This window comes from Balaenoptera ricei, chromosome 2, assembly GCF_028023285.1.
Source record: "Balaenoptera ricei isolate mBalRic1 chromosome 2, mBalRic1.hap2, whole genome shotgun sequence".
NCBI classification, from domain to species: Eukaryota; Metazoa; Chordata; class Mammalia; order Artiodactyla; family Balaenopteridae; genus Balaenoptera; species Balaenoptera ricei.
The window spans coordinates 115224888-115247581 of record NC_082640.1 but is presented as its reverse complement, the minus strand read 5'-3'; the positions used below and the strand labels follow the sequence as shown (position 1 = coordinate 115247581).

Genomic DNA, 22694 nt, shown 5'->3' with positions numbered 1-22694 from the left:
ACTACCACTTAAGGCAGCCAGCTGCTTTGACTTGCAAATCATATTGTAGGTTGGTTTCTTGGATGGGAAAGCTTTGTAATTATAGCCTTTAGAAGCCGTGGACCAGGAAGAGAGAAAACTTCCATGGGTTGTAGGGGAGGAAAAATAATTTTCCCTTTACTCTTCTGAGTTCTTAGCTGAGACTCCTGTAATAAAAGACAGATTAACAAGAGAAAACCAATCGGAAGTTTATTAACATGTATACCTTGTGTATACATGGGAGATACCCTGGGAAAAATGAATAATTCCCAAGGTGGCTTAGAATTCAGGATTAAATACCATCTTATTAGGGAAGGAGGACGGGGTGTAGACCTCTTAGGGGAGAGAAAAAGATTTTTAGAAAAGGTGGATGGGCCCTTACAAGACTAGATGGGAGGTGTGACAGTTTGTGACAGAGTGTGTCTGAGTGTGGTGTCGACTTCTAGTCTACTGTCCTGTGACAAGAATCAGTCTTCTCTGGTAGATGAAACTCCTGGAGAGGGGATTTATAACAACCGAGTTCCTTTTGGAGGATCTGTCTTTAGACAGATAAAGGGAATTCAGAGAAAGCCTGTCCCCACATTTGCTGTTTTTCAGATGCCTTTGGCTCAAAACAATCAATATACTAAAGCAGAATATTTGGGGCATGTCCTGCTCCCCTTCAGGGTGATGTAGGTTGGAGTAACTGTGGTCAGTGGTGTACCACCGCTGTGTATTCATCTTGTTTTCCTTACAAAGCGGTCCAGCTGTGGGCTGGACATTTATTTACCAGTAGGAAGATCTAAGACTTGAGAAATCTGCTTGGTTGAATGGAGAGAAAAAGTCCTGTACATTCTCTTCCTGTATTCTGTCCTGAGAATACACTCCTTTCCATCCCCACGGTTCCTCCTTAGGCTCTCAGCTTTTCACTTAGGTGTCAGGATGGCTGCAGTTAGAGAGTTGTTTAAACTACAGATCCCAAGATTCTTATTTGGTGGGGGTAAAGGAGGGGCCCAGGGGTCTGCGTTTTTGAAAAGCTCTCCTTGCCGAGTTCAGATGTGCAGTCACGTTTGGGAGACACTCATAGATTATTTCCATGAAACTACATTAGTACCCCTTTTATGTTCTGATTCTTTCTCTTCTAACCCACTGTCCATTCCCATTTCCAGGTGGCATCAAAAACATACACACGTGCTCCCAGTCTTGTTACTATCCTTGGCCTGGACAAAAACTTCAGACAATTTCCCATAAAAATGAGCCTGATAGTCTCTTGCGAGTGAGTTTCCTGAGGGTGAAACCTATAAATAGCTCATCCTGATAACACTTTATACAGAGCCCTCCATATGTTAGACTGTTTATCCATATTTAGAGGGTTTCATACCCATGAGTGAGAAAAGCAAAGCTTTGGTAAATAAAATCGAGTTTCTCTTTTACAAATACCTTCTGGTATGGATGGCTACATTTACTCAGTCTCTGCAAGTTCAGAGGGTCTTTTATTTTTCATATCTTAGTAGGAGAGTTAATAAAAATTTTCCATTTTAAGCATTCATTATGATTCAGGCACCAGAATAAGTGATTTGCATGCATTGTTTCATCTAATTCTTTCAGTGCTTCCGTGAACTAGGTGAAGCTCTCTCCATGATGCAGTGAGTAAACTGAGGGTCTGAATTTTAAGAGATTTACCCACATATAGGTCTTCAGTTTGGGAAATAAGATTTGAACCCAAGTTTGTCTGATTCCAAACTTGTGGTCAGTGAAGTTACTGGTTTTATTTTTCCTCTTTTTTTCTCTCTTTTGTTCTTGGCTGCTGAATATCCATACAAAAAAAACAACAAAAGGCCATTTCCATTTCTTACCAGTTTTTCAAAAGAAGAGCAAGATTTCCTGAAAATTTAATAGCACATGCATGTTGTTCCTGTTCTTTTTTTTTCTCTGACAGATTTTGCATAATACAATGATAGCTTTCTATTTCTTTTAAGCACAAGTTTTGAAAAATGTGAATCTGAGTTGGAAAAGCAAAAGCCTTGCCACAGTTGGGAAGGCACTGGTTAGAGAATGCCTGATGAGTTTGGGAAGATGACTTTCTTTCTACATTGCTTTTATAGGACGTTTGAAGCCACCGTGCTACCACTGGCTTTCTTTTTCACATGTCCCCAAATGCTGAGAGGTGAGAGGCCTTGGAGCTAGAAAAGAACTAGTTTCTCTCTTTTTAAAAAAATGTCCCTGTAAATTATAACACCCTGCATAGCGAAGTCATGGGGTAAATGGCAGTGGGGGAAATTCTGTTTGGTAACTTCTAGGAAATCACAGGGTGTCGGTTAGAGGTCAGCACATTGAGAAACTCCGTCATCATTTTGTACTCAGCTAGTATGAAGAACCTGGTGGCAATGATAAAATGGCATGATCTGAGCACATAGATCTGGGCATAGATCTATAATGTATAGATAGAGGTATAGATAGATAATAAACACCAACACTATTTATTCTTTATTCTTGCTGCCGCTAAGAAAACCTACTACAGGACTGAAACCACAAGAAATTTCTTTAACCAGGGGAAGGTTCTTTTTTAATATATCTCTTTCCTACCATGAGATTACAGGTGTGGGACCAGTTACAGGTGGACAGCTGTGTGGGTAGCATTTGTAAATCTTGCACTGGGAAGGATGTTTCATGGTCTTCCATCGTAAATCATCTGGATTTAAGGGAAACCTTTGATGTAGTCAGTAGTCAACTCCTGGCGAGCAGGGAGCATATCTGAGTTATTTCTTATATCTCTGTACTGAGCATTGAGGTGGCAGGTAATAGGTGTTTGTTTACCAACTGGCTCGATTTTACAGCAGGTTGATCAGCTCTTTGAGCCACTGTTACCATATATAGCTGTGCTATTGATCCCTCTGCAGGATCTCTGAATACTCTGTACAGCCTGCATGACCAACCCATTGGCCTTCTCTGCACCTTTAGTTCTGATTTGTTAATTGCTTGAGCAAATGTTGGTTACTGCTTAAGATATAGTCTCTGACTAGGATGATGGAATAGAAAACATTTACTCATTTACTCAAGTTGCAGCTGAGTTTTTGGATGATGCAGGGTTAAAGTTCAGATTGACCTTGAATATAATAGACACAAATAAGCAGAATCAAGACCTTTAGGGAAGTACAACTTTGGAAAGCTAAATATAACATGGGGACTGCGTATATGTAAATTTGAGGGGTGAGGATGGGGGGACTCATTGGGAGTCAGCACCATGATGCTTTATTTTCTTAATTATTGGGCACACACTGCCAGTTAACCACAGGAGCATACCATGTGGGGACTGCTGGGTAACATTTCCAAAATACTTGGCATTAGTCAGACATTTTTTTAGCATTCTGTGTCCACTTTGGCTGAAGGAAACTGTGGAGAATTTGGCGAGGGTCCAGAGCATGGCGATGAGAGGCAGAGGAGCACTGGAAAATAGGACCCGTTGAAAGAGGCTAATAAATAAGGATTAATTACTTAGCCTGATCCAAAGCAGCTGAAAGGTGATTAAATTAATGGTCTTCTGTTGCATATATAGTTATTATGTGGAAGATGATATAATTATTTCTGCTATGAATAGAATTAGGGAAATGGATTTATATTAGAGTTAAAGGAGATTTTGAAGTTGCATAAAGAACCTCTTGACTTTAAAGATTTTTGGATCATCTAAAATGTGAGATTTTTAGCTCATCTCACATTGCGTTTGTCATTTTCAGCGAGTAAATCTGTATTCCTTTTTTGTTTGAGTTTTTTCACAGTTATTACAAATGTAAAGGCCTTACTTTTAATGATTCTATAGTGCATTTCAAGCAAGTGAGAGGTTAAACCACAAATTGAAAATTACTTCATGTGTGAATCAACTTGCTGCTCATTCTTTTTTTTTTATTTTAGTTGATTTACAGTGTTCTAGATGTACAGCAAAGTGATCCAGTTACACACACACACACACACACACACACACATATATATATATATTCCATTATAGGGTATTACAAGATATTGAATATAGTTCCCTGTGCTATAGAGTAGGTACTTGTTGTTTATCTAATTTTATATATAGTAGTGTGTTTCTGTTAATCCCAAATTTCCAATTTATCCCTCCCTCCCTTCCCCTTTGGTAACCATAAGTTTGTTTTCTATGTCTATGAGTCTGTTTATGTTTTATAAATAAGTTCATTTATATCATTTATTTAGATTCCGCATATAAGTGATATCATGTGATATTTGTCCTTCTCTGACTTACTTCACATAGTATGATAATCTCTAGGTCCATCCATATTGCTGCAAATGGCATTATTTCATTGTTTTTTATGGCTGAGTAGTTTTCCATTATGCGTGTACACCACATCTTCTTTATCCATTCATCTGTGGATAGACGTTTACATTGCTTCCATGTCTTGACTATTGTAAATAGTATTGCTATGAACATTGGGGTGCATGTATCTTTTTGAAATAGAGTTTTCATCTTTTCTGGCTATTTGCCCAGGAGTGGGATTGCTGGATCATATCTGCTGCTCATTCTTATATGAGCCCTTATAATACTGCCAACTCCAGCTTGCCTTTTCTTTTTCTTTAGAAAACTCACTGCGTGCCCTGCTTGCTTGGTCAACAATGAGTGCCAAGTCTGCCATCAGCAAGGAAATTTTTGCACCTCTTGATGAAAGGATGCTGGGAGCTGTCCAAGTCAAGAGGAGGACAAAGAAAAAGATTCCTTTCTTGGCAACTGGAGGTCAAGGCGAATATTTAACTTACATCTGCCTGTCAGGTAATGAAAATCAGATATGAATATTATTAAAACAACTTCTGTTTTAAAGCAGTTAATTCTAAGGTATCCAGGAGGGTTATAGCCCAAGGTTTGGATACACCTGTCTTTCCATTCCTTTCCTGTTTCTCTGTTACCTTCTTTGATCCTTATTTACTCATGGCACCTTGGCTTTTGATGTTGCCTAGTATGGAAAGGTAATGAAGTGCAATTTTAATGTCCTTTCAGTTTCATTAAGAGCATCTGTAAAGGGTTTGGCAAACACTTCTGTTTGTCCATACTTTTCCTTCACTAGGGCCTTGACAGAAAGTGGGCTATCCTCTGAGATTTTTTGTTTTAGAACACTTCCTGGTATTTGCATAATTGTTACTACCAGCAGCCTGAGTTTCATTGACTTTTCTTTTTCTTAACAGTTGCCAACAATCAGTAATAGGTGGTCTCAAGATAGATATCGCGACACTGTATGGAATGTGAGAAAGTAGACTCAGCTCATAAATCACAGCTTTGCCTGACAGCTGTTCTTTGTCAGGAAGAGACATCTGTTCTACTAAGCTTAGAATTTTGTGGGATTACTTTTTTTCTCTTTGCGTTTGTGATTGTAGGATGTCTGTGGGACTTACTGTGAATTCATACCAAGTTTTTTGAGATGAAATTTGGATAAGTTTTCCATGGAACTATGGGTGACGCTAATCTGAGCACCTGGAGCATTTGTAATATTTCTGATATTTCTTGTAACTGGGCAATGGAGGAATTAGGCTTACCTTAATTCATCTTTTTTCCAATTTTCTTCAGTTGTGGCTTGGGAATAAAACTTTATTTTTGGACCCATTTTTAGCTTTCTTTAAAAAAAAATTAAGCCTCAGGTCATTTGTTTATTTTGAAATAATTTATTTCAAGGTGGAAATAGCTTTTTTTCCAGAAAGGACACGTAGAGATAATAATAGGACTGTATCTTAGTTTTAAATAAAATGGAAATATAGCCCTTTGGTAAGAATGCCTTTTCAATGGTTAGAATGAGAATTGACCTTGAAATATTGGTCTCTCTTTAATTCCAAGTTAACAATTAGGTTAATAAGATTTGGTGACTGTTGGAAGACATTTGCATTCCTTTAGTGTGCTGAGCAGTGCTTGCCATATATAATAGGGGCTCAATTAATATCTAAAGAAGTAGCCTTTCCTAATACCTTCCTAGTATTTTGTTAATGAGGTTCAGGTCTTAAAAATATTTCCACATCTTTAAATTTGAATTCTAGAGTTTTCGCTTATACCAATAAGGAATAGAATGCATTAAAAGAAATTTTGTTTTGTATTTGGGCTGAGCTGAACATGGGGTGAGCAGGGACCCATAATATTCTAATTAACCTCCATTCTCTCAATGTTTCATTGAGATTTCTTGAAGACGGGTAGTTGCAGAAAAGGTGGATGAAAAAAAGGGCGGTTTTGTTTGCCTTTTAGGCACGTGTTATTGTCAGCCTCTTTCTGATCATGCAGTCTGCAAGAGTGATAATGGGGCCTCTAATTCCCTCTCCCGGTGAAAGAGCATGACCCTTTCCCCTGCCATAGGAGATAATGACCGGGGACTTACTGGATAACTGCATTTCCTTTACATATTACCAAGACCTTCAGGTTTCAAGCCTGCAGCTATGAGAATTACTTTTCTGTTGCATTCTAATGGAGGACAGTCTTGAGTTCTGAAAAGCCTCATCCTTTTCATGGATTTGAATTTTGAGAGGATAGGTTGGCAAAGCAGATCTGACATTTAAGCAGCTGATTTAATGGAAACTGGGGCAGGAGAAGGCCAGGCAATTTTGACACCCACAGTGTTTTTGCAGTTTGATTTTTCTCGTAATTGAGAAAGAAGCAGCCACCTTTATTTTCGAACTCATGAAAAGCGTAGAGGCCTATCAGTACATCTTTGATAAGGTGTTGTTTTAATTAACAAGTAATTAATTACACACATATTTATTAAGTACTTTTTATGTGCTGAGCACTCTTGGTGCTGGGGGTTCAGTTAGGAGAAAAACTCATGAAGCTTACCTTGTTTGTTGGGGAAGGAGCAGTAGACATTAATATTTTATTCACTAAAATAAACATAATTATTAACTGTGAAAAGGTTAAAGAGGAAAAATATAGTGACGTGAAAGCATGTGTGAGGAGGATTTGACCTGGTTGGGAGAACCCAGAGCTGCAAGAAAAGTAGGGCCTCACTGGTGCTGAAAAGAAATGGTGTGGGTGCAGAGAGCATTCCAGGCAGAGGAAGGGCGGCTTCTTTGAAAGATGAACTGGATTCTGAGTTCCTCCTTGTCTCCTGTTTAGTCCTGTTTAGTCTTTGTAGCTCAACTCACATAGGAGGCTGTGAAGTGAAAGCAGAGCCCTGGAGTGACAGCTGTTCCTTCCTGCTATCAGTGTGAACCTCCTATGCTTTCTGGGAGTCGGAGCCCTTCAACTCTTGTGGCTTGGCTGATGAAAACCAGCTCTCCATTTTGAATAGGCAAAATTTGTCCAAATTAGGGCAATGTCCACAAATAATTTTTAACCACTTTTCAAACAGCATAAAGAGTGATACTCTTTTTTTAAAGACGAGAGTATCAAAGCTTTAAAAGTTTGCCAACATATGCATGTAAGCATGGGTGTTTTATATACCCAATGTCTTTTACTAATGATTCTTTGTGTGAATTTTTTTCCACCAGTATTTGGCAGAGTTTATAATCTGAGAGGGAGAGGCCTGTGATCATGAGACTTGTTATTTTCAGAGCGGGTTGTATATCCTCTAGGGGAATCCAGAATGGTGCTGCAGCAGGGGAAATAAGATCTTTCTTGAGTTATTTAGCTATAATTGTGTAAGGAGAGAAATAACCTCTCCAATTCATCCATGGAGCTTTGGGATAGAATTTGATTGTTTCTCATTGGACTTCCTGGCTGGCTTCTTGAATGGTATGCAGATACTTACATACTTAGAGGCCTCTGTAATTAACATTCTTAAAGCATTGTTTTCCACTTTCTCTTTTCAGCAATGGCTACAATTAAAAAGGCTGACAATACCAAGTGTTGACAAGCATGTGGAGCAATTTGAGCTCTCATACTTTGCTGGTGGGAACGTAAAAATGATAGAATTGCTTTGGTAAACAATTTGACAGTTGTTTATAAAGTCAAACTTACATTTATATGACTCAACAAGTCTTTTCCTAGGCATTTACCCAAGAGAAATAAAAACATATGTCTACATAAAGACATGTACATAGGGGTTCATAACAGTTTTATTTATAATAACCAAAAATCAGAACTCAGATGTCCATCTATATGTGAGTGAATAAAATTATTTTTATAACTATGCAGTGGAATGCTACCTGGAAATTAAATGAACTATCAATACGTGCAGCAACATGGATGAATCTCAAAAGCCTTGTGTTATGTGGGGGGAAGAAAAAATGGAAAAGACAACATGATGTATGATTCTATTTATATGAAATTCTAGAATGGACAGAACTTAAGCTATAGTGACAGAAAGCCCATTGGTGGTTGCCAGGGGGTGGAGTTGGTGATTGATTGCAAAGGAGCATGAGGGGATTTCTTGCAATGGTGTAAGGGTTCTGTATGTTGATTGTGGTGGTGGTTACCTGGGTGTATCACAAGTAACCACCAACTCATCAAACTACACACTTAAAATGGGTGCATTTTATTATTTGTAAATATATCTTGGTAAAATTGATTCTAAAAAATGTCTTACAGAGTCACTTGTGGATGATCATAAGAATTAATTAACCTTCTTATCTCAGTCTGCTCTGTAAGATGGACAGAAACTAGCCCTCTCCCTTAAAGGTATGAGAAGTTATCCTAGATGGCCTTTTGAATCCTCAGACAGAAGCAGCTGTGTATCATGTAAACCTGTGCTTCCATCTATCTGATCTGTGTGTCAATAGTTCCTTATAGCACCTGGCACATTGCCGAGTATAGACACAATAGATGCTTAAATGGAAGATGCTATGTAAATGGATAGCTTACTAAATACCTGATGATAGTATGGACTTTATTTATAACTTAGAGCTGTTAACTCATTCAAACTGTAAAGCAAGCTCTGCCTACAACTGTTTCTATAATCAGTTGCCCCCTCCATGAAATTTGGGTCTATAATACTACACTAGACACTGTCTGTGGAGAGTGTTTCTCTCTAAATAAATGCACTTCTTACCTATCAAAAAAAAAAAAATACTACACTAGAAGCATGCTAAGAAGTTAATATCAATTTGCTATTAGAGGCCAGTTACCTACTGAACATTCCATAATTTCATGTTTAAAATCTATTTTCCTGATCCTGTTTTAATTCAGTATGCATAATGTATAATGCTACCCTTCATATATGTAAGTGGATAAAAGTCTTTCCTTGGCTGCTCCCCATAGAAGGAGCATGAAGAAACTTCAATTTTTGTAATTAATACATTCTCTTATATAAACTTTAATTTTTGTGATTAAAACATTCTCTGTTCTTAAAACAGAGAATCTTTATCTTTTCAGAATGATTTTAGATTTCTAGAGAGCAAAATTTTATTATTAAAAAAAAAGTTCTGAGTGATCTTTGATGAAATCATTTATGTAAATGGATCCCCATGGAAGGTAATGATGGGGATTAGGAGGCTAGGACTTGGCAATACTGTTCTTTAGCTCCGTAGTTACCAGTCCTGGGTGTTCCTTAGAATAACCTCTAGAATTTTATGGATGGCCTGGTTCCACCTAGGCCCTACTAATGCAGGACTAGGGGTAGTGGGGAAACTTACCTGTATCTTGAAAGTGTCATGCATGAGCTACTGAAGCTAAGGTTGAGAAGTTTCACTGTCTTGGGGAGTTATGCTCTGCGTTGTCTTATTGGTATACTTGACATAATGATATATTTATGGTACTCAATTCTATCAAAAGAATACATCTTAGTCTTTTCTTTTTTGACTAGCCATGGTCAAAGCTCTGAATTTTTCTGGGCTTTCAATTCAGTTGACAAGTTCAAAGCTTCTTTTAGGCCCTGAGGTTCTAGGATTCTGAACCCCCTTGGAAATTTTATAGCAAATTTCATTCTTGTTTCATATGTATCATATAGGGAGGAATTCAGGTTGTTAATAATCCAAATGGACATTCAAACCAATTATGAGGGTTTGAGGACATTTTGTATAGGTTGCTATTGGATTAGGGTAACCAAAGTTAATTGTCAGAGATCTGGCATAAGAAAGAAATTCTTTTTATCTACTTTCTAAAGTCAGACAGGATCTCATCACAAGGTCTATAAATATTATAAGAGAGAGAAGGAAAAAATACAAGACAGATGAAATTTGACCTTGATAGAAATGGTTTATTCAGGAGTGGTGAGCTGACTTTTCAAGAGTTTTTATCCAGGAAAAATGAAGAAATCCACACTGAACTCAGAGATGGACAAAGGTATTAGTAGTGAAAGAAGAAATACAAAACAACTATAACAATGATATATATTTGTTATTATACTTTGTTATAGAAGTAGTAAATATTGAAAATACCAATCTTTCAGATATTATGTAGAAGAAAATAAAAATCATCCTGTGTGTGTTTTATTATTTGTTTTAATTCCAGTTAATCCTCACAACGTCCCTATCCCAATTGGGTGGTATATTCTTCTTTTCCCAGATGAAGGCACCAGTGTTCATCAGAGAGGTCATGATGTCCCAGGGTCGCCACTTTTGAAGTAACAGAAATCCACCCAGTCCTTGTGACCCCATTGGCCATGCTTGTAGTGCCACAGCACCTCATTTTTTCTGACATAGGTCAGGAGGGGTTGTGGTGTAGAATGAGCCATATTTTAAGGAACAGGTTTCTCCCTAACTCTTCAAAATTCATAAAGATGTTGAACAGTTTTGACCCGTACTGTGTCTTCTATCTCATTTCTGAGGTTATTGAGTAATAGACTCTCCTCTGTTTGGAATATACATCAGGGTAAGCTTTTTATCTCTTTATTATAGAGATTTGGTGTGTAAACCCAGCCCTAAAACTTTAAGTAGCTCTAGAAGACAGTGCAATCAAAAACAAAGTTATTTCCAGTGTCATGATTATATGATTCTTTGTACATCCTTTTTTATTTTAGAAAAATATAATATCTTCTATTATATTTTACATTGAGAATTTGGCCCTTTTGTGACATGTGCATAGACACATTGGATTAAAACATTTGCAATGATATTCTTGGTTACATGAAGTTAAAAGTAGAGAGGGTTTTCTTCTGCAATGTTTTCTGGCTCAGCAGATGTTGCCACCAGGTGTCATTTGTAAATGACCTTCAGTGTAGCACCTGCCATGAACCCATCACATGCTTCAGTGCTCAATAAGGTTAGAGAAGCACCAGTCCCCCTGTGAATTAGGAGTAGTAATAATACTAATAACAGTAATAGTATTTATTGAGTTCTTATATTGGGCATGATTTTATGCCCTTTACATATATTAACTCATTTAATCCTTAAGACAATGAGGTAGATAACAGTACCATCCTCATTTTGTAGATGAGGAAACTGAGCATACGGAATTCAATTGGCTGGTCCAAGGTCATCAGTTTGTGAGTTACAAAACAGATTTAAACCCAGGTGGTTTGATTCTAGGCCTGTATTCCCTTAGACACTGTGCTCCTCTGTCTGTCTGTCTGTCTCTTAGGCATAAGAGTTATATGAGAGAGGACTTCCCAAACCAAGCATCTTTTCTCACACTCCCTTGCACATCTTTAGAGATAATCATGTTTCACGATTACTCTACTTTCCTACCAGTTTAGGCCTTGGTTGCTTTGGGCTGGGAGGTGACAGTCCTCTACACCAATATCTAGGCTGTTAAGGAAGCCCTACAGGAGAATGATAGTGTCAACGGATGTATTTGAGTCTTAGAGAAAATCAGTTCCCCAGGGAAATTCTGAGAGGCTCCTGACAAGGACACCACCATGTATGAACTTTTCTTCAGTTATGCAGTAAAAAAAAAAGTAGATGCCTTAAAATTTTTTGAGTTTCGTTGATGGTTCTAGATCTCTTCCTGAGAAAACTGGTAGTAATAATATTTGTCTTTGCTAAAGCCTTGTGAATAGGGGACTCCAAAAATGGAGAACAAAGCACTTAACAGATGTGATATCATTTAATCCTGGCAACAGCTTTGTGATGTGGCTTTTGTTGTCTACTTTCCATGAAATAGCCAAGGTTTAAAGTGGGCGGGCACACTGCCCAGGGGCAGACAGCTAGAGGTGATAAGGCTGAGACTCAAATCTGGGTCCCTCTCCCTCCCAAGTGTGCACTCTTTAAAATTTTTTTTCAGGACAAGCCTGGACCCAAGAAACTGAACTCTCCCCTTCCTTAAAAACAATGTGACAACATGCCTTGTGCAAAGCGTTTTAATCTCCAAGGATTTAGAGGATGTGCTGTTGACTGCTTTAGCTTTTCTAGTGGTTTAGCACGCCAACAGAATTTTCTTTTTCCATTCTCTCATGTACGCGTTCCAATACTAAAACCAGATGGAAACAAGGGAAAACTCTTAACAGAGGCTAGTGCCAAAACATTTCCTTTAAAAAGGAAACTCCATCTGTGCTCTCTCCCACCACACAGCCCACTGTGAAGAACAGGGATTTCACAGCTGATTCACTTATTTTCGTTTTGATTAGTTTTGACTAATTGCAAAGGTAGAGCAAGTGGAGGTTCGGGAGATTGCAAACTAAGGCAGCTCTCCTTCTGGGATGTTGCTGGCGAGGTGCTGGGAACCTGGCCAATGTCCTAAACAGCAGCCTAGCAGTAGGCAGGGTTTTAATTCATGCAGGTACGTTCTTTGGTGGTCGTGGTTTTTACCCGTTTTAGATTGTGCGTTAAACATCATCAGGGATTCATTCGTCAGTAAGTTGTAGTCAGAGGCGCTTGGGGCCACCACAGGTCTCCATTGCTCCAGGCCTTCTCCCAGCCCAGCTGTGCAGAACACGGGCGTAGGCATAAGACTGACTTGGGGTAAAATACTGGCTTGTACTAGGTCTTTCAAGTCTTTGATACTCAGTTTTCTCATCTATAAAATGGAAATAATATCCATATCCCAAGGGCATTTTGAGGATTAACTGAACTCTGTGTGTGTGTGTGTGTGTGTGTGTGTGTGTATAAGTCCTGATTCCTAGAAAGTACTCAGCTTTATGAGCAGTATTATTACCTTGTCACTAAATGGGACATCTACCTGTTATTGCCATCCAAACGTAATTCATCTGCAGATTTTAGAAAACATGTGAATGTATGTCTGATAGGCTTCTGTGACCCATGTCATGTGAGACAAAAATCACATGAAAACCCAGATTTGTCTTGGGATTTTCCTACCTCCCCTTCCACACTTTTTCCCTTTCCCTCTCAAGTTCACTTTCCCCTCCCCTCTGTGCCCCACCCCTGCCAGGGATCTCAAGGTCATTCTGACTCCCAGTTTCTAAACCTAGCTTCTCTTAATTCTCTGTTCCAAGTTATACCGCCCCACGCAAACTGGAATACCAGGGGGAGGCCCACTGCTCTTCTGTTTCTGAGAGTTTGAAGACGTTCACTCTGATCTCATGAGTATTTGCACGTTGTTGGGTATGTTGGATGCTGAGGTCCTGTGTTCAGGCCTCTTTATCCCCTTTCGTGGGGAGTTAGAACTGGCTTAGTGGAGTTCCTGTCTCTGAAATGGAAGATGTTATTTTCCTACACCTAATCTTCCCTGATCAAAAGAAAAATTGAAACAAAATAAACCCAAACATCCTTTGGGGTCAATCAAGTGCACTGTTAAGCAAACAGCAGAAGTGGGAGAGGCTGGTACAAACGCCTGTGGACCCAGCTTTTCAGTCCAGATCAGGTTCTTGTTCGCCCAGCTCTTTCCTGTGACCTTTCCTTTAGAGAGAGAGAGAGAGAGAATGAATACGAGTGATATTTCCCTGCCAGTTACAGTCATGCTAAACCACACGCAGAATTTTCCAGAAGAAACTATAAATGACCACGAGGACAGTGAGGTTGCGTGAGACTAGATGACCAGTTCGTTAGTGTGCTTGAGACTTGCTCCCATTTCTCTCTGGTCTCCCCTGTCATCTCCATGATAGCACTTAGCATGGCCAGGTTGTATTTGTCAGTCTGCTTTCTGTTTACCTCCCCAGACTGCCATTCCCTAGAGGGCAGGGTCCATGTTGTACACACCTCATCCCTTTGTGGAACAGATGAAGTGTCTGGGGGAAAATCAGGCAAAATCCCCTTTGCCTGAGACTGCTGGCTCGGACTCACTGTCTGGGCTGGAGCTCCGGCCTGTGAGCTGGAGTCGTTTTTTTTGCTTTGGTTTGGTTTTGTTTGTTTGTTTGTTTAAGATGCTGCTGGGTGGTCTTTGAATTCCCTTGGAATTCATCAGGTTACTGAGCAGGAGTTTTTATTCTACCTAACAGCCCAGTTACCAAGAAGAAAATGTAGATTTCTCTGATTTATTCAGACTCGAAGAATCATCAAAAATGAGCAATTTATAAATGCTTCTGTTGTCACCTACAGTGGGATGCTGTTATCTCAAATTTTTGAAGCACTTAAGTGTTTCTCCTGAAGAAAGAGTTCACATTACAGGGGAATAAATGACCATTTAATGAGCATTAAATATATCGAAACTTTCCCTGAATGGTCTTTTCTCACAGCAATCGTTTTTAGTTCTACACATTTCCTTAAAGTTGGCTTTCAAGGGAAAAATGGAAACTCTATTTTTATTAAAAATCTCTGAGGATATTCATTCTGTCTCCTCCTCCCCCTTACACACCGTTTTAACACAAATTATTATTTATTCACCACATGTGGCTCCCACGTAGCTTAGGTTGTAGACCCCATGCCCAACTACATTTGATGTTTATATCAGTTTAAAAAATTATTCTGCTTTGAGAAGCTACAGCAGCTTGGCAAGTGGATTTGAGATGACAAGAATATATCCAGCCTTGATTCCTGGAGATCTCAGTTTCCATTTTCATAAGAGGAAGCAACAGAATTGAGAGTTGTCCTTTTTGGTTTTCCAGCTAATATGAGTAAGCAGCAGTTAACGTAAGTTTTTTCTCTGGTTAGAATCCTTTCCACCTTGTGGGTAGGTAAGAATCAACTGTTTTTGGATCCATGAATTTTCAACTGTATTTCTCCCTATAAAATGTAAATGTGTTCTTTATCAAAAACATAAAGTGCCACCAGAAAAAGAAAAAAAATCGGAAAAATCATGTAAAAATTGTGACATTGGCTGTTTTGGTTTCACATTTTTTTTTAATACCCCTCCCCCTTTATAGTATTCTAGGTACAATTTTGTCTTCTTTTTTCATTTTTTTTTAATTAGTTTTTTAAAAAAATTTATTTATTTTTATGGCTGTGTTGGGTCTTCGTTTCTGTGCGAGGGCTTTCTCTAGTTGTGTCAAGCGGGGGCCACTCTTCATCACGGTGCGCGGGCCTCTCACTATCGCGGCCTCTCTTGTTGCGGAGCACAGGCTCCAGACGCGCAGGCTCAGTAATTGTGGCTCACGGGCCCAGCTGCTCCGTGGCGTGTGGGATCTTCCCAGACCAGGGCTCAAACCCGTGTCCCCTGCATTGGCAGGCAGATTCTCAACCACTGTGCCACCAGGGAAGCCCTTTTTTCATTTTTATGGTAACAAAATTTTTTAATTTTTTACACAGTCTTTATAAGGTTAATTTTAATGGCTTCTTGGGTGCCATAGAGTATTTAACCATTCATCTGTTGCTTGATATTTTGTTTTTTCAATTTTCACAGTGAGAAATAAGGAACTTGGTCTTGCCTTTTTTAAGAAAATACCGCTCTTACAGATGAGGAAATTGAGGCACACACATAACGTGTAAGAGGAAACCTCCACACTGCTCCTGAGTGGTAGGAGCAGTTGGAATCTCAGTGCTCTGTGGGCCAAAATAAGCTTATCTCAAAGCCCACGTCTGCCAGAACGCCTTAAAAGTAAAATATCCTATGAGTTTGTATGCTTAACAGCTGGTTAGTCGTCTCTATGATATTTAAGATAGTTCTAGATCAGGTTCTCTTTGAGGTTCATATGATACCTGTTCCCTTTAGGATTGGGACGTTAGGCAATGTTCATGTGCATTTGCAGGTGTTCGTGCGTGTGTGTGTAACTGTGTTTACAGAAAAAGAAGGTATGTGTCTTACCTAGAGTCAGCCCTCATGTTCCTTCAAAGAGGTGGCTCTTCGCCACATCTTTTTGGTCTGTTTCACGTACTGATTCATTCGACACCTTCTATACTGTTGTTAGATGAGGGATGGGGGAAGTGGTAAATGTCAACCAAACATATGATGCTTTTTTTCCCAGGTCAGTGCATTTCCTTAATGATTCACATATGACATTATTTCAGATCCAACATTTGAATCTACGGAGCAAATAGGATGAGGGAAATTAACTTCTTAGGAATTCTCTTTCAGAACTCTAGATTTTTAGAGCTAGGAGAATCCTTAGTCATTCTCAAATACATCACCAACTTTTATATGAAAAACGAGGCCCAGGAGGTTGGGTGGCTTGGCTGACATTGCAGAACCACTGCAGTCAGGCAAAAGAAGGAAGAAAACGTGCCCTGATCTTCTTGCCAGGGTGGTTTTTGACCTTGGGAGTGACTCTGGTTGAAGTGGGGTGAGATGAGAAAGAGATGAGATTCGTAGCTAAACTGAATTGGAGGATATATCTCCGTGCCTTTCCTTTTCACTTCAGTATGCAGGCACGATCTGTACCACTCACTCCTGGGAAGAACCTGTTGGCTGCCGATCAAGGAAGTGGCTCTGTCCGTTCTGGGGTCTGGGTATTGTAAGAAACTGGACGTGGGTTACCTGTAACAGCCAAGTGTGCAGGCTTATCTCACTTCTCTGTCACTTCCTCCTGGGCTTGGAGACCCATAAAGTGGAGAGTGCCCAGTGAGAGTGTTTTCGAGGGGAAAAGCCAAAATACCATTGTCTCTAAATGTGATGCACTGCCTGATCCATTGAGCTAAGAGAAGAAAATGTTAGAATTTCTATTTAAAATATAATTGTTTTCTAATTTATATCTTTCCTGTATGTTTTATAATCGCCATAATATTTTAGAGCCATAGTCCAAGTCTGTAACTTACAAGCATGCATATATTGGCAGTTAATACTCATAATTTTTTATTGAGGGGATGCATAGTCAGAAATGGTTGGAGGGCTTCCCTGGTGGCGCAGTGGTTAAGAATCCGCCTGCCAATGCAGGGGACACGGGTTCGAGCCCTGGTCTGGGAAGATCCCACATGCCGCGGAGCAACTAAGCCTGTGAGCCACAACTACTGAGCCTGCGCTCTAGAGCCCACGAGCCACAACTAGTGAGCCCGTGTGCTACAACTACAGAAGCCCGTGCGCCTAGAGCCTGTGCTCCGCAACAAGAGAAGCCACCGCAATGAGAAGCCCAGGCACCACAACAAAGAGTAGCCCCCGCTCGCTGCAACTAGAGAAAGCCCGTGCGCAGCAACAAGGACCCAACGCAGCCAAAAATAAATAAAAATTAATTAATAATTAATTAATTAAAAATGCTTTTAAAAAAAAAGGGTTGGAGAGCCCCAGCTAGAGTCGTGGGGGATGGAAGCTTTTGCTACAATAACAACAGCTTCTGGCTGGTGGACTGCAAACGATTGTTGTAAAATTTCTGGCTTTTAGACGTAGTTGCCCCAAGCAGTGAGCATAAAACTGCCCTTTGGAATCAGCCTAAGCCCCACTCCTGCCCCTAACCCACCCCCAGTGATTGATTCCATGGCTTTCTGGAAGGCAGAGAGCCACCTGCTGTGCGAACTAAGTATCCTAACACAGATGAGGGGCCTGGCACAGTGCTTGGCGCTTGGTAGTTGCAAATGATGGCTCTCCTTTTGGAACCTGAGATCTGGTGAAGATAGTTATCTGTTTCAGTTCTAATGTTTGGTTTGATTTGGACTGGCTGTAAACAACTGTGGCTTTGCTTTTCGTACACTATCATCAAGTCCCACGTGGTTGATTTAGTTCTGAAGCTTCTTGGCCTTTTGTACTGTTTAAAAAAGGGAAACCTACATTTCCTTTTTGGGCCTGACGTTTATTGATTCATCCAGGGGAACCTCATTCTTTGCTGATAGAGCAATGTCCTTGGTTCCCGTATGAGCAATTCTGTTTGTTAGTGCATTTCCTCTTTTGTACATAATTATTTTTTTTATTTGTCAGTTGTTATACTTCATAGGTTAAAGTTGTAGAGACCATTTACTTCGAGCATGGCTATGTCACCCTTCTTTGAGAAAGAAATTTTTTGAACTTAAATTCAAATACTAGGTCTCCAAAAGGCATTCAGCTGTGTCACATCTAACATAAACATAAGTGAGAATATTCCCTTTTCCATGGAATTCGAACCTATTAAAAGTATCGCTTTTGTTTCCAGAAATAGCATAGTTCTGAGGATGCCTTTGACTTTCTGTGAGTGTGTATTTCAGAGATCGTGTTTACCCTCCGTTCCCCTTTCCCTATTGCTCCTCACTTCAGGGGTCCTGTTCAGCTCCTCTTAGGTACTAATACCCTTTGCAGCCCATCGCAATTGGCCACTGTTCCCTCACTCATGCTATTGAGAACACAGTTCCTCAGAGTGACTGCTCTGAGATGTTAGGAGAGAAATACTATAATTTATGAAAACCTTTACAGACTGATATGTAATCTGAATACCTTCCCTGAGGGCATTTGTATTTGCAAAACATGGCAACCCCTCTAAGACTAATGATGCTGGTGGTGGTAGTAACACTGAGAGCATTTATTGAACAATTCCTATCACCCATTTTGTACCTTCTCAGATATTATATCTGGGGTTGATACACACACTGGATAAACATGTGGGTGTCCTGTTTTGATCATTATTCCACAGTGCTTATTTCCTCATGTCCATGTTGGAAGCATTCATTTGTTCAACGCTAATACTTAAGGACTCCTGCTTGGAACCTTTTTGTATGGTGACAGTTTTTACCTTGAATTTTAGAGGACAGCCTGTTAAATGGACTTTGATTTCATTTAATTTGGTTGCTGTTGGTTTTTGCATTTTAACAAAAAAGTGTTGCAGAAAAAACACAACTTGATACTAAGGAGCCTTGCATTACTCATTTTCATAAAGCGACTTCCTGACCAAGGGCACTTAGGATTATAAATGCCTGCTTCAGTTTCAAAAAGTGTGTTTGTGGTGTTTTTTTAAAAATCACTGTTAGCCAGCCTTCCAGATAAAATTCTCTGGCTTTGAGACCGTGATATGATAGGGATCTTGTTGCCAAGATTTTTCTACATAATATTTCAAACTCGCTTCCTTCCAAAATCTAATTTTATTCTGAGCTACAGTATAGCTCTGTGAATGTTGAGGTCAGAGGAAGAAAGGCATCTTCTTCCTCTGAGCATAAAACGAGCTCTTTGAATCTGGACTGGGGATACCGTACAGGTCACAAGCAAGGGGGTCACTGCATTGTCTTGCAGCAATGAGTTTAAATTTCCCTGTGACCAGTTTAATTTTCGCCTGGAGGTAAGAATAGGATGGTGGTACTTAAAGTCTTTTGAGGATACAGCACTTGGCATTATACAGTGTAGTTAGTACTATCATAAATACGTTGGTCTGTGCAGTATTGGAAACAAGATTTGGATTGTAATGACTTACTTAGACTTATGAGTTGGATTACTCTAATTTTAGCTAAATCACACTGAGTCCAATTAGAACTTTCAAGTTTTACTTTGATGAGAGGTGCTCTGTAGAACATCATTTTCCGAAGTCTCTAATGGGTCTTGAAAAGATAAGAGTTGTCTGTGTTATGTTGACAAGTCAGGTACACCGTGTTGGCGAGAAGTTGCAGAAGCCCTTCTGATTTGAGGCTTTTTGTCACGCATAGTGTAACGAGTGGGGAAAACCTAGGGCCCAGAAATGGCTAATGAAGTGATGGTTCTGTGTGCACAATCTGTTTCATCCATTTCCAGGATCAAAGTGACCAGAAGTAACCCTGTATAAGGGCAGAAGTTTTGGAGACAGAAAAAATACGGATTTGAATCTTGGTTCTACTACAGACTAGTCGTATAACCTGTGTAACCTAGATAGAATCAGCTTGGCCTTTCTGAGCCTCATTCCCCACTTAGTAAAATGGTGGTTAAAAATAGCTATCTTGGTGGACTATTATGAGAACTGAAAAAATTGTATGAGATTATATATATATATATATATATATATATATATATATATATATATATATGTGTATGTATATATATATATATATAAACCACCTTGCTTGGCCCCAGAATATAGTAAATGCTTAATAAATGTTAGTTTCTTCATCGTCCTCATCTGACATTTGAAAGTGTTCTTCTACTGGTGACAAGGAGTAAGAGTCATTAGTCATCTGTCATAGACTGAACTAGAAAAAGGCAAGAAAGCAGCAGCTGGTGACTTTGCACATTCCTCCAACAGGAATGGAAATCTGTGGAGGCGCCAAAGAGGGTTTCTAGTCCAAGGAAACTTGACACACATTAGGAGCCTGATCACAAGTTTTGTCACTGCCATATTGACTTGTATAAAAGTATCCATTCTGAAGATGAAAATGATCTGTCTTTTCTGAAGAGCAAGTAAGTGACAAGTTTCAGTTTAAAGCGAGGAGGTCGGATGATACTTAACATCATTAAATATGCTGAAAGGTTTGGTGTGGTGAAAGCACAGGAGGACTCAGACACAGCTCTGTTCGAAGCTCGGCCGTGTCCCTTTCTAGCTGGGGTCACAGAACGCACCTGACCCCTGTGAATCGCGTTCCTCAGCTAGGCAGTGGGGGGACAATTCATACCTTGTGGGCTTGGTGTGAAAGTTAAACAAGGCCACCTGCCAAGAGCCTGGCACACCAGAGACCTCAGTAAATGCTGGTTGACAGCGCACTAAGCTTAGTGTGTGTGGGTGTGTGTCTGTGTGTTTGTATGCATGCACAGAATCGTGCAAAATGCAGCTCCATCCTCAGAGAGCTTAAGAGCCCTGAGAATACCTTGAATGCTTAAACAGCAGTACGTTCAAGGGAAGAAAACAGTGGGACCCACCCCTGACTGCTTTATGGCTATGCTACCTGTTGACACCAAGTGCCAGTGGCCCTGGCATTAGCATGAGTGTTGTCTCTGTTAAGAGCTAAGTTCCAGTATCTTGTTTGGAAGGAATAGTCAATCCGTGTGTTACAAGAACAAAGCACACAGACACTTGCTTGGTCGTTTAGCATGAGTTTTTTTTTTTTAAGCTGATATACAATTTTAATTTTCTTCTTCTTAAAATGTCATTGTTTGGGTGGAGAGCCTTAAACCCCCGCAGGCAGCAGGCAGCCTTCACAAGTCTATACACAGCCACGGCTTTAAGCTGGGCCACCAGTCTCCAAAGAGCTTGGATTCCCTGCAGTTTGATAACACGCTTTAAAGATATAAAAGAAACCTCTGAAAACCAACTTCTGGTTTATCATTCTATTTTCTCCATGTTCATTTTTATGCAAGCTAATGCCGTTCATTTGGATTTTTTTTTCTACCATTAAAAGCTTTCAGAATGAAAGCCTGCCTCTGACGACTTAGTCTGTAGCATTTCAGCTGTGTCCCTGATGAGGTATCACTCCCTTCATCCCAGTAGGCAGCAGCGAAGCCCTCTGCTGTTGGTGTGCCAGCCTTTGTAACTTGGTCCTAACTCCTTACTGAGGGCTTGTTCTTTTCTATGTAACTCCAGTCTATTCAAAGGTGCCATGTTTTTTTTGTTTATTGTTTTTTTCCCTTAATTCCATTGACCCACATGATCAAATACCCGGTAGGCAATGGTTTCTTTGTGTTCAGTTACCCAGTTGTTTGCCAGTTGGCAATTAAACTCTCTCTTGTGCTTTTGGAGGCGCATGGGGATCACTAGCTAGTAGCTGCATCATATAGTGGAGAAAAGAACTGGGCCTTGGCAGTCAAACAGGCTTGGGTTTGAGTCTTGCACTGATACCTGCTGTGTGATCTTGAGCAAGTGCCTTCCCTTCTCTGTGCCTTGGTTTCCTCGGTAATAAAGCTGAACGTTCGGTGTGGTTGTAAAGATTAGAGGTGATATGTGTGAAGCACCTGGTATGTTTCCTGGCACATACTAGGTGTGTTGAATGGCAGCTGCTGCTACTGTGGTTGTCATCTCCTGGTTGTCCACCTGGTTGGTTTGGAGCCCTGGCCCTGGTCTCTGTGGAGAAGAACTTGCTGAGGGAAGCGGGGCCAGCTCCTGGAACCACCTGCAGGCTGAGAAATGCTGTGCCTTGAGGAGCAGCCTCACCACAGCCACTGACTGCCCATCATAGGCCTTATGCCCAGGTTACTTCCACTGAGGGCCGTGACTCCACCTCACTTTGCCATTTGGGCTTAATGTCTAATTGTTCCTGGTGGTGACCGTTCCATGCTACCACTTCACCCCGTAGACGTGTCCAAAGTGGCTGGGGTACCTACATTCCAACCTGTTTGTCCTTATCAGCAAAGGAGGCAGCCAGGACCCCAGGGGCCAGATCCAAAATGATAATGAACTTTAACCCTTTCCCTTCCACCTGTGTGATGAAGACGGAGAAGGTACGGCAGGATGGGTGGCTCTTGTGGCAGCTGGAGCAGAAGAGTTTGGATGCGTGGCTTGTGGAAGCTTTGGCATCAGACATGGGACTCCCATGTCGGTCGAGTGGGGCACCAGCCCCCAGGGGGGTCGATCACTTTAACGTCTGTCCACTAGGCATCCCACTAGTCCTTTGACCATTTGGAAGTGGGTGACCAGTTAGGCATCTTACTAAGGATGTTACTCTCCCTTCCTGCCATATTCAACTTAATTTTTATAGACCAATAGCTGAGCATAAAAGAACTTTTCAGATGGGAACAGCAATACAAATAACATTAATTGAACACTTACTATATGCCAGTTACTGTTCTA

General features: G+C 40.2%; 1 protein-coding gene across 3 annotated transcripts in view; it reads left to right on the top strand.

Annotated features, from left to right (window-relative positions):
- The window catches only part of STXBP6 (syntaxin binding protein 6), a 270691-nt gene that overhangs the window by 67650 nt on the left and 180347 nt on the right, over positions 1 to 22694 (top strand). For 2 of the 3 annotated variants that reach the window (XM_059914016.1, XM_059914018.1), the window contains exon 2: positions 4592 to 4780. The exons of the other annotated variant lie outside the window; for it this stretch is intronic. In XM_059914016.1, the coding sequence (XP_059769999.1) occupies positions 4627 to 4780 (154 nt within the window). In that variant the 5' untranslated portion in view covers positions 4592 to 4626. The remainder of the gene's footprint in view (positions 1 to 4591; positions 4781 to 22694) is intronic. 3 annotated transcript variants of the gene reach the window in all.